Source organism: Ambystoma mexicanum, chromosome 1q (assembly GCF_040938575.1).
Source record: "Ambystoma mexicanum isolate Mex_15411 chromosome 1q, UKY_AmexF1_1, whole genome shotgun sequence".
In the NCBI taxonomy this organism is placed as follows: domain Eukaryota; kingdom Metazoa; phylum Chordata; class Amphibia; order Caudata; family Ambystomatidae; genus Ambystoma; species Ambystoma mexicanum.
The window spans coordinates 934,607,042-934,625,994 of NC_090922.1; the positions used below are offsets into that span (position 1 = coordinate 934,607,042).

Genomic DNA, 18,953 nt, shown 5'->3' on the forward strand with positions numbered 1-18,953 from the left:
TCAAATTCGATGAAAATTGGACATTTTAAAGAATAGGTATTCAGCAACACTGGTCAAAGCTACTAGCTACATAGTCAAGTAACCTATCAAACGCGTCCACATTGGCCAAAAAATTGGCCCATTTTGAGGAAAAAAACGGTCCCATAGCAGCATTTTGCGTTTTTGCTTCAGGCAGCCCGAGTCTGCTTTTTTGGCCTACCAGTGCAGTCTTTCACCTATTTGGCCTATTTTTAACTCTTCCATTCATCATCTTTTCAGATTCTGTCCCTCTGCACACTTTTCAATCTTGGTTGGTTGTCTGCCTTATACATTGTTTTGAAATGTACCTATGCACTGGCCCCGGTTTACCTCTCCTCGTCTGCTAACCCATCTACATTATTAGTGATCCATTGTGCTCCTCCACTACTTCCAACTTCTGGAACCTACATTCTAGAGTGCTCCAACACTTGTCCATTCTGCACCACTGTTCACTTTTTGTTTGAGCCGCAACGACTATTGATTTTCCCCATTTAAGTCTAGCAGAAGTGACATTTTGCAGCTGCTAATTATGTCTCAGTTTAAAATATATAAATGTGTACCTCAGCTTTGATGAAAGCAATTCATAAACTCAATAAAATGTACGAAGCTGTGTTCTTGAGATTATCAACTGGTTACCTCTGCTGCAGCAGCCTGAGACATCTCTCCACCCCCCCCTTCAGTGTGGACAAAGCATCACTGTTTTTGCACCCCCTCCACAGTTTCCACACTGGTGTAGGCACGCCATTTCATATGAAACACTTACTGGTGATGGCACAGTACACACTAGAGGTAAATAATAAGTTAGACAACCTTTGGAGTCATTTGGCCATAACAATGCGCCTTTTCTAGGCCTATGCAAAATGTGATGATCAAATAAGGCTCTGATGATCAAACACATATGCATTTCAGATTGCTGTTTGTGCATTTTTTCACATGATCTCATGAAATAAAATTCCAATATTTATATACCCTTTCTTCTTGACACAGAACTGATTTGGTTGCTCAAATGTTATGAAAATATAGGGAATGCTGGATAACTTTGGTAAAAATATCTTTAATCTTTCCTCCGTTATTTTGCAATATATCTTCATTCCACCAAATCAGATGTGTGACCTCCGTTGCACCAAAATATACGATACCTAGTTTTTGCTGAATCAGACTTTCAAAATATAAAACCTGGATACGAGAAAAACTATACATTGAAACCATGGCTACTGAGCTGCCAACGATCCATGCGATTTGATAGAAATATTCATGTCCCTGTAGACAAGAGCAATAGTTCAAAAATAGAACTGCTCAGATTAAATATGAAAGTTCAATTTGTGAAAGAATAATAATATTAAAATCTGATCTGGCGGATGTGTCGCTTTTTTGCCAGAACGTGTAGTGCACGGTTCTGCACCAAACAATAAAATCCTTGGGTGAAACATCGAAGTTCAAGTTGTGAAGCATCCCAATGTTAGTAACAGTGAACATTTCTTTCCAAGTGTTCTGGTACAGTTGCAGAAATGTATTCCCATTTTCAAAAGGAATTATCTGCGGCGCAAATAGTCTTCATGTTCACATGTGTACAGACAAAGCTCAATGCTGTGTTCAGTTATGAGAGAATTCCTCCTGCGAGAGCCTCAGCGCAGAATCCTTCTTCACACATTTGTTGAGAAATAAGCAGATGAAAGTCTGTGTTGTTCACTATGCTTTCGAAGGATTTACTGCTGGTTTGGGATCATAACCGTATAGGAATGTTGCTGAAATTACGAAGATGGCTCCCAAGAAAAAGACACTGTATGAGGTGGAGAAAAAGGGGAAACGTGTGATTTTTTTTGCATCGTACTTTTGAAAACACTCACAGTAAACAGCAAGTTAATCACATCTGACACGTTTTTATGCATGTGATCTTTCTAAATGATTTCTCATTTTATAGAATAGCTCCAGGTGAAAGCGGAATCAAGAAATGTTTAAACAGCCTTAAAGAGGCATCAGTGTGACAACAGTCCAAGACAGTAATCTTGACATTCCTGAAACTGTTACTGTAGTGTTGTAGGGAGAGCCTGTGCCCCTCCTTTACCTCAATTGTAATCAATTTCCATTGCTCCACAGAGGTCAAAAAGGCACAGTAAAATTAGGCAAAATAAAAGTTGGAAGCAAATCAGAGAATCAGATTAATGTCAGGGTAGGTGGGAGGGTTAATGAGGAATCTGTGAAGATCATTCACCAGAAGGAACATTACTAATAAGTCTAATGTATAGCTTTTTCTCCAACAAATTCCTTGTCTTGTAAAAGCACTGCATGCAAGACCAAACATTGCAAAGAACCAATACACTCAAATGTGATAGTGCTGCAAGTCAGATTGCCCAAAGTGGGCGTCTTCCTATACCAACAATAACAAGCTGCAAGAGTGGCAATACAGCTTCAGGTTAGCTACTGGAACCAAGAAGGTGTGAATCAAGCTGGAGAAGCGAGCTGGCTGCTTGTAAGAAGATTAAGTCAACAATCTGTAATGCTGAGACTGTTCAAGTGTGAAGAAAAGCAGTCTGGAAGCAGAGGTAGATTATATTGGTGGCATTTATTTTATGTAGGCAGGGGAAAATGAATTTGTATGAAGGCATTTGTGGGAGGTTTATGGAATTTGTGTGACTTACTCTGATCTGTGCTCTGCTTACTTGGCCTGTTTGTTTGTGTTGTTTTGTTGTAAATACGTTAAATATGTGAATACAAAAAAGAATGAGAGCTCCAAGTGGCAGCCCAAAAGCTGTCCAGCAAAAGAACATCTGCCTGCAAAGTGAAAGCAGTCGCTAAACCACTGGTCAAATGAGTTCTGTTGCAAGCTAGTACATAAACAGTTTACAAATGGATTGTCATTTGTGTCAAAAAGGCGTTTGGTTGAAAATGACTTTCCCTTATGAGGATCGGCAAACCAAAACAAATTGGTTTAAAATTTGGTCTGAGATGACAGAAGCTCAACACCCTTTTTATGGTCAAAGAGGTCAAATCATTCCTCCATCTTAGATGCCAACGTGCCTTCCGCTTACTCACCCATGTGCACAAGTGAGGCCTTTAAAGTGAACAACCACGGACACAAAAGCCACCATGAGAAAGTTCAGAACCAGATTTGGAACTCAAGTGGCAATGAGAAAAAGATTTAAGAAGAAATAAATTAAACAATCTTCCTAAAACTCCATTACATTTAAATAACAAACTAAGAACCTTTACGAAAATTGCTAGGAATAGGGACAAGGAAGAGCTGAGTTAGGAATAAGGAAAGACAGGCGTTGAAAGACACATAACGATTTGTTGCAAGTGATATTTTAGCATCCATACGTGTTTCAGGACAGACTAGACGTAGTTGTGTGAAAAAGGAATCTGAAAAAAAATATATATTAAAAACCAAGAGCCCCTCAACTCAGAGTTCTGTGTGGGGACCCCTTCTTAGATGTTGGGATTACGATCTACTCAGTCCTGGTCTAATAGAGGACTTGACATGGCATCTAATTCTTTCTCAAAAGGGAAGTTTAAAGACTTTACTGTAGTGCAGGAGATGTTAGAGAAGGAAGCCATTAGGATTTTGGACTATTTCAGACTAAAGGCACATCTATTCGATTCTAAGTGGGGAACAAATCTAGCAAGGGACCTTACACCTTTCGAAAAGGTTTTGGATATGAATATAACAAGAAAAGGTATTATGTCCAAATCATATAGAATTCTTGTTACAAGTGATTTGGTGAACAAACAGTACTTGAAATCATCTTTAGCGGTTACACCCAACAAGAGACTTTAACTGAGGTGTGCCCCTATTAATTATTGTATCCATCCCAATAGTTCCGTCTAGTAAACCCGTATAATTGGATACCCCCACCTCATGTGGGCTGGGGTCCCCACTTCTCTACAGCCCATGTAGCATGTAGGGGCAGTTCCAGAATACTTGTTTGATACGGTCAGCGGATCTTTGTGCCATCCCTTAAGCAATTTGAAATTATGCTCCATTGTGTGGGTGGAAAGGTTACCATGGAAGTTGACTTGATATATTTTGTCCCATAGAAAATCAGGGATATCCCCACAATACAACAATGTCCAATAGTTGAGTATCTGTTTCCCAGGATGTGGAAGACCCTTCTAAGAGCAGGCAGGCTGGCTGCGCCCCAGAAATTGAGACAATCATCTATCAGGGAGCTCCCTACCTAGTCTAAGGAGAAAACTCCTAACAAACAAAACTGGCCCTCACACTAAACAATTAAACATTCAAACTATGTTGATATGTTGATATGAAACATTCAAACTAAATCATAAACAACATAAACAAAATGAATAACCAACAACCTGTGATTTCGATGACCTTCACCTGTCCTGGGCAAATCCCTTCCCCAGGATGGTTCAAAGTCAATGGGCCTCATTATAAGTTTGCCGGTCTGGAAACAATGGTGCCGGTAAGCCTACCATCTCCTTTGTTTCCGGACTGAGAAACTAAAAGTCTGCCAGTCGGAGCCACTGTACCTGACAGGTCTAACCCTGCCGGGCGTAGCGGCCATGGTAGGCAGACTTCTCACGGGAGCACTGGCACCGTTGTTAACAGTGCCGGTGCTCCCATGTTCCCATTCCCATAGAGTTCCATAGGACTCTATGGGAATGGGGATTAACAAAATTGCTGGCGCCTGACTTACCGGCCGCTGGACTTGGAATAGCCCAGTGGCACCTGTAAGTCAGGCGCTGGTAATTCATTCCGAGTCTGGCGGCAACCCGCCGGTAGCACCGGCAGGGTTACCGCCGGACTCAGAACGAGGCCCAATGTATCCAAGTGTTCAAAAGGAAAAGCTCTTGTGAGTTGCAAAGGAAACAAATGTTCACCAAACAAAAACCCACTGGTTACAGTTCTTCAGCTTTCCTTTGAAAAGTTCCCCTTCCAATCCCAGCAAGAAAACAGCACCAATGGTAATCCTGGATATTCCTTTTCCACAGTTCAAAAAGGTAAAGAAACATCTTCTGCTTCAACAACCTCCCATGTAGCTCTGATCTCTGCGGTTTCTCTAGTATAATTGTCAGAATGCTTCTTCTTAGGGTGTCGCTTTCCTCTTAAAAACCCCTTCTATTACTGTTACTGTGGGAACAGACTCCTCTTGTTCCACAGTATGCTACTACTTCAGCCACCTTTAGTGCAACGTGTTCTGACAGTTTTTTACACCACCACAGTTCAGGTAGTTCTACTTCTACTTGATACTTTAGAATTGTTAGGTAGTTTAAAGACAATACTCTTCGACCTCCACAGGTAGACAAGGCACTCTTCTTTCCTAGGCTATACGAAAAGGGCAGCCTCTTTGCCTCTGTCTGTCTTATTGCCACCAATATAATCTACCTCTGCTTCCAGACTGCTTTTCTTTCCACTTCAACAGTCTCATCATTACAGATTGTTGACTTAATCTTCTTACAAGCACCCAGCTCCCTTCTCCAGCTTCATTCACACCTTCTTGGTTCCAGTCCAGTAGCTAACGTGAAGCTGTATTGCCACTCTTGCAGCATGTGATAAATTATGTCACTTGAACGAGAGGACACTTTAACAATTTCAACAACCTCAGAATGCAGGTGGATAGATTTCAACACAGCAGCTAGTTTCACTACAGCAAGGATTTGCCTACTGGCCTGGGTAATACATGTTCTTTTTGGCAGTTCAGCAACTTCCACATTCATAATAATACTTGTGCTGGATGTTACAAGGTTTAATCTTCAAAAGAGAAACCGCTTTAGGTACACACAACCACTCTTTGAAAATGATCTTAACGTTAAGGACCCATACAAAATTGTATTCCCCTTTGATAACAGTTATATTCTGACTTCAGTGGGGAATCACAATTGTTCACACGCAACCTCTCTTTGATATAGTATTCATTGTAACAATATGTGAAAGTCATCTTTTCAGTTTCCGAGCGATTTAGAAAAGCGTACTCCTTCTTAATTGGAGGCACGCGACCACTCGGCAACATTAAACCATCCGACAAAGGAAAATTAAAGTTTTGCTTTTACGCGCGAGCACTTCAACTTGCTTCAGAAGTGCGCGTGATACATTTTCATTGTAGGCTGACCTTTCACAATAACAAACAGTCTTTTACTCTCTCCCACTCTTACGTGAGTTAATCCAGAGCTGGTAACAGTTACCGCCAGGGGTTTTAAAGTGAAACTGAACAGAGCGTCACTCACCGGCTCTAGGAACACTGCGGTTTGTGGGCTGCTTCCACTTCCTGACTTCTACTCCTTCTGCTACTACGTTAGGCACTCTTGGAACCCACACCCCTCTGCAGCATGGGTGTCTCCAGTCCGGTCTTAACCATGGGGAGTCTCCTTTACTCCTCTGTCCCTCAGCTTGCTTCTGTACACCAGATGTAGCACGATGACGGCTCCTCAATCGTAGCCACTAGGCGCACCTGGGAAGACCTTCAATCTAACAACGTCTCTCTCAGTGCAGCCACGGCAAAGCAGGGTTTGTGAACACAGAACTTTCTCAGGACTTGCAGGTGAAATCTGCTTTCCTCCTGCCCCGGCGTCCCTTAAGTGAACACACTTCCTCATGAACTGGCAGTCTTGTGCTCTTCTCCTTCTGCTACTACTGCCAGCCTTCCAGTTCCTGCTCCATTCACTGCTCCTTCTTTTATGCCCCTTAGGTGGGGCAATTTTCAGGTGCAGGCCTCAATTGCTAATTGCCTAACCCTGGCAAAGGCTTTTAGGCCTAATTGCATGTCCTTCACTTCATGCCTCTTCAGCCCTCTTTTTCGTCTCAGTCCCAAAGGGATTCTTGGACATGTAGCTTATTTTCATTTAGAAAGAATTAGGTTTTTCCACTTCTTTTATAGAATTAAGGGTAGATTTAAATCCCTTCTTTTTAAAATAGGTATTGTAGGTTTCAATCTTATGGGCGAAAGAAGGTGTAGAGAAGTCTGCATTTCCGCCATTTCCTGTAGTATGCTTTTGGTATGGAGGAGGGCATTTAGGGATACAAAAGATTTGTTCTTTTGGCATAATATGTTGCAAATCCACCACCTTAGAATTTACCATCTCAGTTCTACTAGGAGGTTGAGAGATGTCAAAATGACAATAAGCCATAACCTCATCTGGCATGGTGGTAAGAGTATCTCATTTAGAGGAACTACACTGTGTCTCATCCCGCAGATTTTCCTCACTACCCTGGCCCCTGTCTCCACCCAGGTGACCCTCCCGCAGTACACCACCCGCCGGGATTGGGATCAGAAAGCACCTGCCCTCTCCTGGCCACCTGGGAGGAGATATTAGGCAGGGTTTCGGTGAGGGATCCGTCGGATTCTTCACACATGGGTCTGCTCAAGGAAGTGCCCCCCACCCCGCAGGGTTTATTTCGCTTTCTTCTCCCTCTCTGCTCTCTGCTTCCTCTCTAATTTTTCTAACTGTCCCTTTTCAATCCTCCGAGGATTCCTTTTCCCCCTGCCCAGCCCATTCCTGAGCAGGGCAGTTCTGTCTTTGTTCTTTCTTTTACATTCCTCTCAGCCTCATGGTGAGCTGGATGGACTAGTCCATTGTGAAGGCATCATGAAGCAAGTCACAGACAATAGATTCAGATTTGTACTCAAAGTAAATTTATTTAACTTAATAGGCAGGGTGGAGTAAGGCCTAACTTTTCCTATGCTACAGTGGCATTTCCCTACCAAAAGAAAACTAAGGATAGTCTGTGTCAGGATGTCCAACTTAAGTCTCTGTGTCCAAAATGTATACTTGAAGATCCATTTTTCAAATCGGTTACTTGAGAGCCAATTGATTGAAAGAGTTGAGGTGGTGAAGTATTTAGGGTATAACATCTATTCCTCATCAGTCCGGCATAAAGTGGAAGTGGATGTGGCTGTAAAAGCATCTCAGTTGGCCTCTCAAATGCCAAAATTGAATGTTAAGTATTGCAAGTTCTCAGTTTTACAGCTAATAAAATACTATCTAGCAAAAGCGGTGCATGAAATCCTCTTCTCTGGTCTTCAGGAGTGCAGTGGAGGGTCGAATTTGGAAGAAGTCGCTGGGCCTGCCTCTTTGCACCCCGGGGTGATTGCATTGCAAACTGGAAGCTTGCATCACTTTATAATGAGGTAATCACTGGAAAGAGTTGTACGCTATATGGGGACATTAGATTCCACCTGGAGCAATCAAAGTCACCTATGATGTCTGATCTGGAAAAAAGAGTGAAGGTATTTCTAGAGAAAGTAGATCTAGAGGTTGACACTCTTATCTCAAACTAGTTAATGGTAAAACGTAAGTTAGAACTAAGCGATTGGATGGAAACCATTGCAAGGGTAAGAGACACCATTTGTAAACCCATTCCTTTTGGCAGAAAAAATACTTGGTTCTCTTTCCAGTTATCTCTTAAAGTCCCTTGACAGGGCAGTAAGGAACGACTTCCTCAGGATCAGGTTAAACCTGGTTCATTGTGGAGTAGTTTTGGTAAGGCCGCAACAGAGAGAAAAGGTTGTAAGATTGTGTAAAGTGTGTGCCCTTCTGTCTAACCAAACATTAAGGCATTTATTGATGGAGTGTGAGGGAACATGGTCATATCGAAAATTGTTGTTCAGCAGATTTGTATCCCGTGAGGAAGGGATTGTGGCAGAATATTTTTGGGATTACCTGGTTTCCGGACTTAATGCAGCTTTAACAGCCTCATTGGTTTGGGTTTTAAAAATTGCAAAAATAATGGAATAATGTTTTCTTTGGAGTAGGAATTGGGAAGTATTAAAATATTGGCTTATTTTTTCTGATTAATGTATCTATGGCGGAAAAGTGTATCTTATTCTTTTATTCTTATTTTTGCTTGGCAGATTATTTGCTTTTCTTGTTTTGTAGTTATTGCTTTTTGATTCTGTTGTTGTATGTTATTTTCTGATTTTCCTTTTTTGTAAAGGTTCATGTGAGAACCATATACAGATAATAATAAAAAATAATGTATATTTGCCCTCACAACTAACTGTATACGAGGTGTAGGGATGTCAGTCTCAAAAGAACAGTGTTCAAAAGAAAGTTCAGAGCTTAGTCAAGATCTTCGCTTAGGAGCAGCTTCCCCTTCTCCAAGTTTAAAATAGTTGTCATAATATTGGGATTCCCTTCCCCAAGAGTTCAAACCTTCTTGCGTCTGAAACAACACAGTTCCTTGGGACACCTCCCAAGTTGAGGTTCCTTTCTCCAAGCGTTCAAACTTCCAGCTTTCCAGAAATAACAGTTCCTTGGTACACTTCCTAAATTGGGGTTCCCTTCCCCCAAGAGTTCAAAACGTCCAACTTTCAAAATCAACACAGTTCTGTTTCTTAACTTCAGTATATCAGACCAAGATGTAGCAACACAAATCTTCAAATATGCTTTCATTGGCTTTTTCCAAATAGGGCACTCGGTCTAGGTGCAGTTGTTGGACCACACGTTTCACCCATTACAGGTCATGCAACTGATAGCCCTTCTAACTGCCTCCATCAACACTTAATTACTGGTCCCATCTGACCGGGACGCTTAGTTGATTCCCCAGTGTCACATTCTTCAGACACTATCCCGTGGCTGGTTTAGCCACCATACACTTTATGATTCTTGTTTGTATTTCTCTGGCTTTTACCAACAAAAGTTTCTCTCAGCTTGCAACGCCTGGGCCCCTCTTAATGCTATATGTTACAGGAGCGCCCCGGTCAAAGTGTGTTTTCTACACTCACCGGCCGCAAACAGCAGAGCTCTCTCTCCTTGTGTCCTTCGCAATGGGCTCCTCCAGGCTTCTGCTACTTCCCTGTTTCTCTGGACTCTGCCTTCCTCTCGCGGTCTGCACCGCACGCACCGTCCGCTCTGCTGGCTCCCTTTGGCGACAGCTGCGGTCACAGAGAGCTCCATGGCTTCTCCCCGCCAGACTTGCTTTGGCGGATAGCAGGACCTCCGTACCCTTGCACAGCTGACCACGGCTACAGCATACTCTTCTCCTGCACAGCACTGCTCCAGCCACTCGGGTCTCCAGCTTTCTTTCCTCCAGCCCGTTCGTCGTCTCCCAGAATGCAGGCATTTTTATATCCATCACGTGTGTTAAGTGGCCCCAGGTGTGTGTCATTTAGTTATTTTGCCTGACTCTGGAGGACACATTAGGCAGACATGCCGGGTTGTTCCTCTGGTATACCTCCATCATCCTCTTCCTCGTCTCAGTACTAGAGTGTTCTTTTCTGGAGAACATATTTGAAGGAGGAGTAGGGAAGGGGCTGACAATAGGGCTCGTTATGAAAGGGAAAAGGGGGATAATGTGTCTCACCTGAGGACGTCCTCTCCCCATTCCCCAAGTTCCCTCCACCCAGGTGATCCTCCCTCGCATAGCCACCCCCAGGGTCGGGATCCAAAAGTGATGGCCTTTCCCTGGCTATCTGAGAGGCGGAGTCTGGGGAAAAAGAGATGAGGACACCCTCCGGTTATTCAGACCACACAAAACGCACACACCCACATGCATGCACGCACGCACGCTTTGTATGTTTTACATGCTTTAAAATCAATAAATAAAATAAAAATAGGTTTTTATAAACACAAGAGCGAACTTGACTAACCTCCAGTTTAAGAGACTGATGCAAATACCATGTATTTGTTCAGTTCAGTGAATACAACCAGACAGGTCAGACAGGTGTGCTTCCCATCCAAAAATGTATTCATCCATCACAAATGACAAATGTTGGCTAAAAATCATCCGGCACAGCAAATTAGAGAGGTCATCCACCATAACAGTTCTTGGTAGACCAGGGAAGATATTAGGTTAAGCAATTCACAATTTCCTCAAAACTGGAACCACCAAGTCCTCATTGGTTCGTGCAGGGACTGCATCATTTACTTTGCTTTTAACACCTATAAATTGCATGAGGCCATAAGACTCTAGGTGCAAAGGATTTTTAAGCCTGCAGAACAGGACTTGGCGGGAACCAAGACACAGCCCGATAGATGTCTCTCAGTTTTACTGGTAGAGGGAAAGCTTTCCCACCCTGCATATCAAGAGCAGCACTGATACAACCGCATCTTGAACAATAAAGTTCTGGGAAAAGCCTTGAGCAGGGGTCTGCAAACATCAGCCCTCCAGATGTTTTGGACTGCAGCCTTCAAGAGCCCTAGCCCGTATAGTCAATGGTAAGGGATCATGGATGTTGCATTTGGTGAAAAGAAACTATCTCTTTAGACTTGGCTTTTAGGAACCAAGCATACAATTATGAAAACACAAGAACATGTTATCCCCAGAGGTGTGTAGCTGCCACTGCTGGTGCTTCCTACAGACCCACATTCCGATGTCAGACTGAAAGGATGTCAACTGCTGTGTTTTCCTTCTGCACTTAAAGACAGGACCTGTCATTACTGGCCCGATTCAATGCAAAAACACTTCACGGTTAATTTACTGGTCTAACTCCAGTCCTAGAATTGTTGGGTAAAGTGTTGGATGGAGGTCAGAAATCGATTAGTAACTACTATTGTTTAAACAAAAATTATTTCTTCCACTGATATCCCTGGATACCAGAATTCACATCCTGGAAGTTAATGGGCACCAGCCAGTCCACTCTCAAAGGCCTATAAGATCTATAATAGAGTGGGGTGGCGTGGCTTCATTGCCACGGACTAAGACGTGACTTCTGGAGGCTCCTGCTGATCCGACTAAGATCCTGCTGAAATATGCGTTCTAAACCTGCTGGGAGAGGTGGACCTAGAGCATGCAGTGGTCGAAAGCGAGATGCCGAACGCACATGTGGAAAGGAATTATGAGCTTGAGAATATAGCATGATCCTGCTGACGAGAGATACAAAATGGCACCTTGCCGAGAACAAAGGAAGAGCTTGGCATTGTAGCATTACAGAACCAAAGCGTTGTGCTGTCCCACACTGCGAGCAGACCCTGTGTCTTAGAGGAGAGGATGAGGAGCAGTACCTGCAGCAGCGGTATGGATTAATGCGGTCGCGCGGATGGCAACCAGCAGGAGAGTGAGACACAGCTGACAGGTGGATACATTGTTGCACCAAGCGAATGGAGTAATTGGTGCGGAAGCTGGCAGATTGGATTTATTCCGAGGCGCGACAACGGCGCGGCGGAGAGGAGCAGATGGCTCATGAGCCTCCGCGAATCATACCAGTGAAATAAAGGAATACTGTGTTACGAGCTAGAAGGCCCGCAGGGATAACCAAAGCGATCGGAACACACAGATAGCCCTGCAGTGGGTGTGCAGATAACCCAGCGGGAACAGAGCTGCACCGTTGTAATGGGACAAATACAAAAGCTCTTGTGGATGACGCCTGCTGATCTATGCATAGCGCTCTGTGATTGCAAGGCAATAGGCGGGCAGAGACAACAGCTGGGCCTCACAAGGGACACGGGCTACAAAAGACGTTGTAGGCGTGCCCGGAGCAGAGAACACTGGTACTAAGAGAGGTGAATGAAGGGGGTTGAGAACTCCAGCTCGCGCACAGAGGACACATAGAACAGATACACAGCCGATGGGCGGATGCAGGCTGGTGGACCGCCATCAGGCCATAGTGGTGGTGGCAGAATCGTGTACAGTAGATCTGTTCCATAAAACTGAAGAGGGCCCCGCCACAAAGCAGCCCGCAAGGACAAGGTGCTGGGATACATGCAATTGCTGGTACTGAGCAGGGATCTGTGACACTGATGTACGTGCTGCCCCCAGCGAGAGGCATGACTCATAAAACCAAAGTGGAGTAGAAGTACAACCAACTGTAACTTGGGGGGCCTCACAAATCAGTATAGGGGCGAGAAGGCACCGGGAGAACACATCAGCTCTGCAGGGACTGCTCGTGTCGGCCCTTTCAGGACTTGGTTGGCCCAAATCAAGACAGACCCCAAGCCATGCTAAGAACAGAAGACTAATAAACAGCAGTTGGTGGGGATGCAAGAGGTTGTTGGGGGAATCCATACCGCATAGTATGGTAGGAGAGAGTCACAGGAACCCCGGGAGACAGAACAAATGACCAACTATGGTGCAGTCACTTCCCAGGTCTGGATGTCCGGCGGGGCGCCAATGCTGCATCCAGGGGCCAAATGCATCAGTATTCAAACATTGGAAATGGTAGACAGAACAATTTGAGCATGTGCGAGGTAATATACCAGGTATACTCACATGACAAGGTTTTGGAACCCAATTGACAAATTGTCACTTTGGACTTGTGAGGGTGTTTCATTAGTAATTAGTAATTTACATTGGTAATGGACAATGTCTAGTAGAGGATAGTAGTTGGGAGAACTTCTCGATATTTGTAATTATTTTTCGAGATTCGAAGTGCTAAATCGTTTATGTAATATGTGGACAGTGGACCATGGTAACTTGTATGTCTATATTGCACAGACACGTGACACACTAGGGAACGCGACTTTTGACCATGGGTTACCAGGGTACTTTCGCATTACACTCCTTGCTTTTCGAACGATGCATGGGTATTTGCATGTATTATTGGGTCTATAAATATGATCTTGTTTTAGAATCCAATGCTAGAATTGCCAACTTGCATTGGATGATTTTTGTTTTTTTGTCATTGGAATCTGCCAATAGAAATGGACAGCGCGAAGTAGATTGCTTCATTTGAGAGTATCTGGTGCTATTTCATTTATGTTCCGAGATCCGAACTGCTAAATTGTACTTTATATTATGTGGATGGTAATCTGTGACAATTGGAATCACAATTGGAACTGTGATGTTTACATTGCACAATCACGTGACACACTGGGGAACGTGACTGTTGGTCATGTTACACTAGGGGACCTCCCTTTTAATCCTTTTTATACGTCGCACAGATATTTCCGCGTTTGGACGCTTTGTAACAGAACGGACAGGCACGGACGGCAGATTATTTTTGTAAGTGATACATTTAATGGTTTTTATGCAACGATAGGCTCCTGTTGTAGCTTTTGACGACATATACAAATATTTTTCGTATTAGGCATTGCCACTGTAGGCGAGTATTTACAGAAATCACGAACGCTCTTGCAAACCGTATTGGCACTGGACTGGTGTACAGGTAATGCTACTCATACATATAACCGGTATGGCACGCGATACAGCGCTATTAAGCCATTTCATAACTTGTGATTAATTAACCTTTTGTATTTACTAGGTGATTTCCCACTTTGATATTTTGAGAAGAAATCGCACAGTGTAATAACCTTGAGTCGTCATGGTCAAAGGACTGTGATCAGAGAGACTAAGCTTTGGGTAATTACTCCGCTTGTATATGGTGGTATTGTATCACAGTTTTGACGGGATTTGGAATCTATTTTCCCACAGTGGTGTGAGAATATTCATGTTTTGATTTATGAGAGATCTCGTTGATACACATGCATTTGACCCACTGGATTTGGTGGAAGGTGCTGCTGGTTTTGACACCGTGATCTGGGTGGTGGTATTAACTGTAAAGAAGTAATTCGTAACATTAAAAAGGGGAAAGGAACTCTTTGTTAGTTCTGAAGTAATATTCCAAATGGTACAATTGATATTGATTTGAGCTGAAGTCTTCTTATTTTCTCTTTTCCTTTGTTTTTTATTTGTACTTTTCATTTTATTCTCTCGATCTATTTGATGCTGACAACATGCTGGTGTTTTCATCTCCACACATAATGTACATTGGTAATGTATACCTTACTTTTCTGTATGTTGTTCTCACTGTATCGCTTGATCCTCTCACCTGTATGTTGTATGAAAACAATGAATAAGATTTGTTTTGAGCAGAGTGTAGCCTTGAAAAGGACCTGTTTAGGTCGAAACACGTGTTGGCACGTCACTCTTTCATTGAACATAGCACGCTACTCTTATCGGACAAACATCCAATTAAAGAAATGTCCTAATCAACTCAAGTCTGACCTGAACTCGCTGGAATGTACTAACTGTTTATTGTGAACTATCATGCTCCAGATGTTTAATTTGGTTGAATGTACTCATGGTTTATTGGGAACTATCATGTTCCAGATGTCCAATTTGGACCAATAAGCAGCGCATCCAATTGTGGAACAGACATAGTTTCACAGTAGCTTATTTATCAGCTATTACAGCAGCTAAGAAATCTTACCTAGCCCAGATAAATGAGGCCGCCTTGTGTCAGCCCAAAGCTCTTTTTGCGGTGGTCAAATCATTATCTTCTTCAGAGGAATATACTTCCATGGTAAGTCCTTCTCAGGATTGTTGCGATTCCTTGTCCCAGTTTTTAGTGTAAAATATTTAGGCCATTCGCACCACCATCTCATTATCTGCCTCGGTTCTCGGTGCGGAGAGAGAATTACTAGGTCTAGTTGGCTTGACTCAAGTGAAAGAATGGTCTTCCTTTTCGCTTTTTACTGAGGCAATGGTATCCACTCCCATACAGTGCATTAAGTAAGGCTCTCCTTCAGACGTGGCTCCACTGGCAGTCATGAAAGAGATCTCTTTTGACTTGCTAATCGAGCTTACGACGGCTATAAATATCTCCTGCCAGACGTGGGTTATTCTGTTGGAATTTAAGGTCGCTACAGTGATCCCCCTTCTGAAAAAAACATCACTAGACCCATCTCTTCTTTCTAATTCCTGCCCCATTTCTCCTCTACACTTTTCTATGAAACTCTTGGATTCTTTGGTGTCGCCTCTTCTATCTGCATTTCCAGAATACTATAAACTTCTGGATCCTGCCCAATCAGGCTTTAGGCCTGGTCGGTGCACGGAAAGTGTTTTAGTATCGGTCCAGGATGACATGGGCAGACTGGTTGATGCAGGTGGGGTGGGTGCCCTGATCTTGTTAGATCAGTCAGCGGTGTTTGACACTGTGGACCATCCCACCTTGCTGACTCTCCTGACTCAGATTGGTATCTGAGGTCAGATGCTAGCCTGGTTTTCATCGTTCCTGGCCGATCGCGCTCAAGTGCTCTCTTTCCCTCCTTTCTTTTGGGGTCCCTGCCACCTTAAATGTGGAGTTCAACAGGGCTGTGCCTTGTCACCCATTCTCTTCAAGATTTATATCTGGCCTCTGATCTGTCTCATCCGCTCCCTCGGCATCAGGTGCTATTCTTATGCCGACGACACTCAGATCCTGATCCATTTAGATCTCGATCGGGCTGAGATGTAGTTGTGCCTTCATCAGTGCCTGACGGACGTGGGTGAGTGGATGATTCACAAATGGCTGAAGTTGAATGGGGACAAGACAGAGGTGATGGTGGAGGGACACCCCTCCCCCGATCCTGCTCTCTGGGTGTCCTCTTTTTGGCCTTCCTCTCTTGGGTCTCTTCCTCTTCCAGTGATACAGGTGAAGAACCTGGGAGTGATTCTTTCGTCCTCCCTTTCTATGAATAGCCAGATCTCTGCAGTGTGTAAAGTAGGTCATTTCCATGTTAAGACACTAAAAAAGGTGCATCCCTTGATACTGGCCACCCTTCGTCCGCCTGTGGTTGTGGCCATGGTGCTCAGCTGGTTGGATTACTGTAATTCCCTATACCTTGCCCAGCCCAAGGGTACAGTCCAACGGCTTGAGCACCTTCAAAATCTGGCCACCCGGGTGGCCACGGGGTTACTCTATGGGGTTCACATCTCCCTGTTGTCGCGTGCCTTGCACTGGCTCCCAGTGGTGCAGCGTATTGAGTTCAAGGTACTTTGCATTGTTCATTGGGTGTTGCATGGACTGGGGCCAGAATACCTCCAGACCAAATTCATCTGCTACTGTCGTACCCGTTCTCTGTGTTCTGCATCAGCGGTTTGTTGGTGGTCTCTACCTTCCGCCGCTCACGCATCAGTGGCCGGGCTTTCTTGGTCGCTGCTGCTCGAATGTCGAATAACCTGCCACTGTCAGTGTCAGTAAAGACCCTGCCAAATCAAATTGCAATTTAGAAGGGCTTTAAAGACATTTCTGTTCTAGTGGCTAGCGGCTAGCGGCTGATGGATGGTAGTCTCTGTTTCTCCCTCTCTAGCGCCAAGATACCTCCAGGTGGCCATGCGCTGCACACATTTCAATAACTAACTAGCTAGGAAAGGCAAGGAGGGAGATGAAGATGGGTGTGAAATAGTGGAAATTGAGATAGAGGGGTTGAAAGGGATGGAAGAGTGATGAGAGAGTGGCAAGGGGCACACATGAGATGAGAAAACTGGTATAGCTGAGAGAAGGAAGAGATGGAAGAAAAATAAATATATACTTCAAATCAAATGTAGGCAAATGTATGTAATTTGAATATTGAGAACAAACATAATATACTGGGATCAATATAGTTGCCTATATACTAACAAATGCATGTATATAGAGAGATTACAGGCATACTTTAGGAATTTAATTTTTATGTTATGGATATTTGTAAGGGGCCCATACAACAAATGGTATTTCAAGGCACCAGAAGACAGAAAGGGGGCGGGAGGAGCAAGGAAGTAAGAGAACAATAACGGTCCTACTAGGCCTTATGAACATTCGGCTCGTGTAGGTGCAGTAACAAGAAGTGCGGGGGAAGGGGAGGGGAGTGCCGGTTTGCGCAAAATGCAAAGTGCTAGGGTCGGAAGGGGAGTGCAGGGCAAGAGGAGAGAGTGAAGTGAAAGCGGTTTGGGGGAGAAGAGGGCCACAGGGGCTAGGCAAGTGCTAAGGGGAGACCAAGTGGGCAAGTGCCAGGGACTGCATGGGGTGCAGGCGGTGAGGGTCCACATGTTAAGTGCAAGGAAGGGGGTGGAATCGGCAAGGGCATGGTGCCCTATAGAACTCAGAGGGAAACCAGGCAGCCAGTCACTGCGGCAGATGGGGGGTTAGCAGAGGAGGGAGAGAGGGAAGGAAGAAGAGAAAAGGAGGGTCTTGGGGAGCTTCTGGAACTTAAGAAGATCCGGCTCAAGCCTGAGAGGGGCAGGGAGACAATCCACAGGGTGGCTCTGCAGAGGAGAGAGATCTACCCCCCCACTCTCTACTTAGAGAAGTGTCTGATCTGCAGCAAATTGGAGCCATAGGACCAAATGGCTCCAGTAGGGAGGTATTTAAGGAGGGAGGGTTGGATGTAGCAAGGTCCCAGGCCCCAGAAAGCCTTGTGGATGATGCAGTGGGTTTTGAACCTGATCCTAGCAGTAACCAGAAGCCAGTGGAGAGGTTTTAGGGCTGGAGAGATGGGGTCCCTGGGCTTGAGGCCAAGAATACGTCTTTCAGTCTTATTCTGGATTAGTTCAAGGAGGCGAAGGGAGGATAAAAGAAGACTGAGGAGGAGGTTGTTGCAGTAGTCCAGTCTAGAGAGGACCACAGCTCTGGAGATATTGAGTTTCTGGGGGAAGGTGAGGAAAGGGAGGATGCTTCTGAGGAAGTGCAGCGGATAGTGGGTCTTCTTGGCAAGGCTTGGCAAAGTCTGCAATGTGAGGAGAGAAGGAGAGGGGGAAGTCAAAGATGACACCAAGGTGTTTTGCCTCACAAGAGGGTGAGGGGAGGATACCCATTGAGGGCAGCAAGAGGGTAGGAGGGAAGGGGGAGCTGGGGTTCCAATGAGAAGGATCTCAGGTTTACTGGCATTAAGGCAGAGATCATTGGCAGTACACCATGCCTGAATAGCAGTCAGACAGTCAGGGATGAGAGAGGAGGAAGAGGAGGCAGTGGAGGGAAGCCTGAAGGAGAGTTGCATGTCATCTACATAACACTGGAAGTGAAGAGAGAAGGAGATCAGGTGGGCGAGAGGGGCAAGGTAGATGTTGAAGAGCCACGGCGAGAGGATAAGTATGTATCTCAGCCCCAACATGAACTTCGGCTTTTTGTTTAGCCAAAAGCTTTTTCTGTGCACAGTAAATATGCAAAAGTTCCCATTTGAACCCGTTAAAGAAATGATACTATAAACAGCAGGAGTAAAAATATCCCATGCAAATAAAGCCAGTGTCATTACATCTAGGGCCTATCCTAGCCTTGGATTTTCCATTCTGGGGCTTGTAGTTCTATTTCTCTTACAGTAAATAGGGGTAACGTGTCTCAGCATGCAAATCGAACTTTCAGGACTGG

General features: G+C 44.3%; 1 protein-coding gene across 2 annotated transcripts in view; it reads right to left on the reverse strand.

The window, feature by feature from the left end:
- Positions 1 to 1,052: 1,052 nt before the first annotated feature.
- SLC35A3 (solute carrier family 35 member A3) overlaps positions 1,053 to 18,953 on the reverse strand; it is a 643,323-nt gene continuing 625,422 nt past the window's right edge. For both annotated transcript variants that reach the window (XM_069641592.1, XM_069641593.1), the window contains exon 8: positions 1,053 to 1,798. In XM_069641592.1, coding sequence (XP_069497693.1) covers positions 1,708 to 1,798 — 91 coding nt within the window. In that variant the 3' untranslated portion in view covers positions 1,053 to 1,707. The remainder of the gene's footprint in view (positions 1,799 to 18,953) is intronic.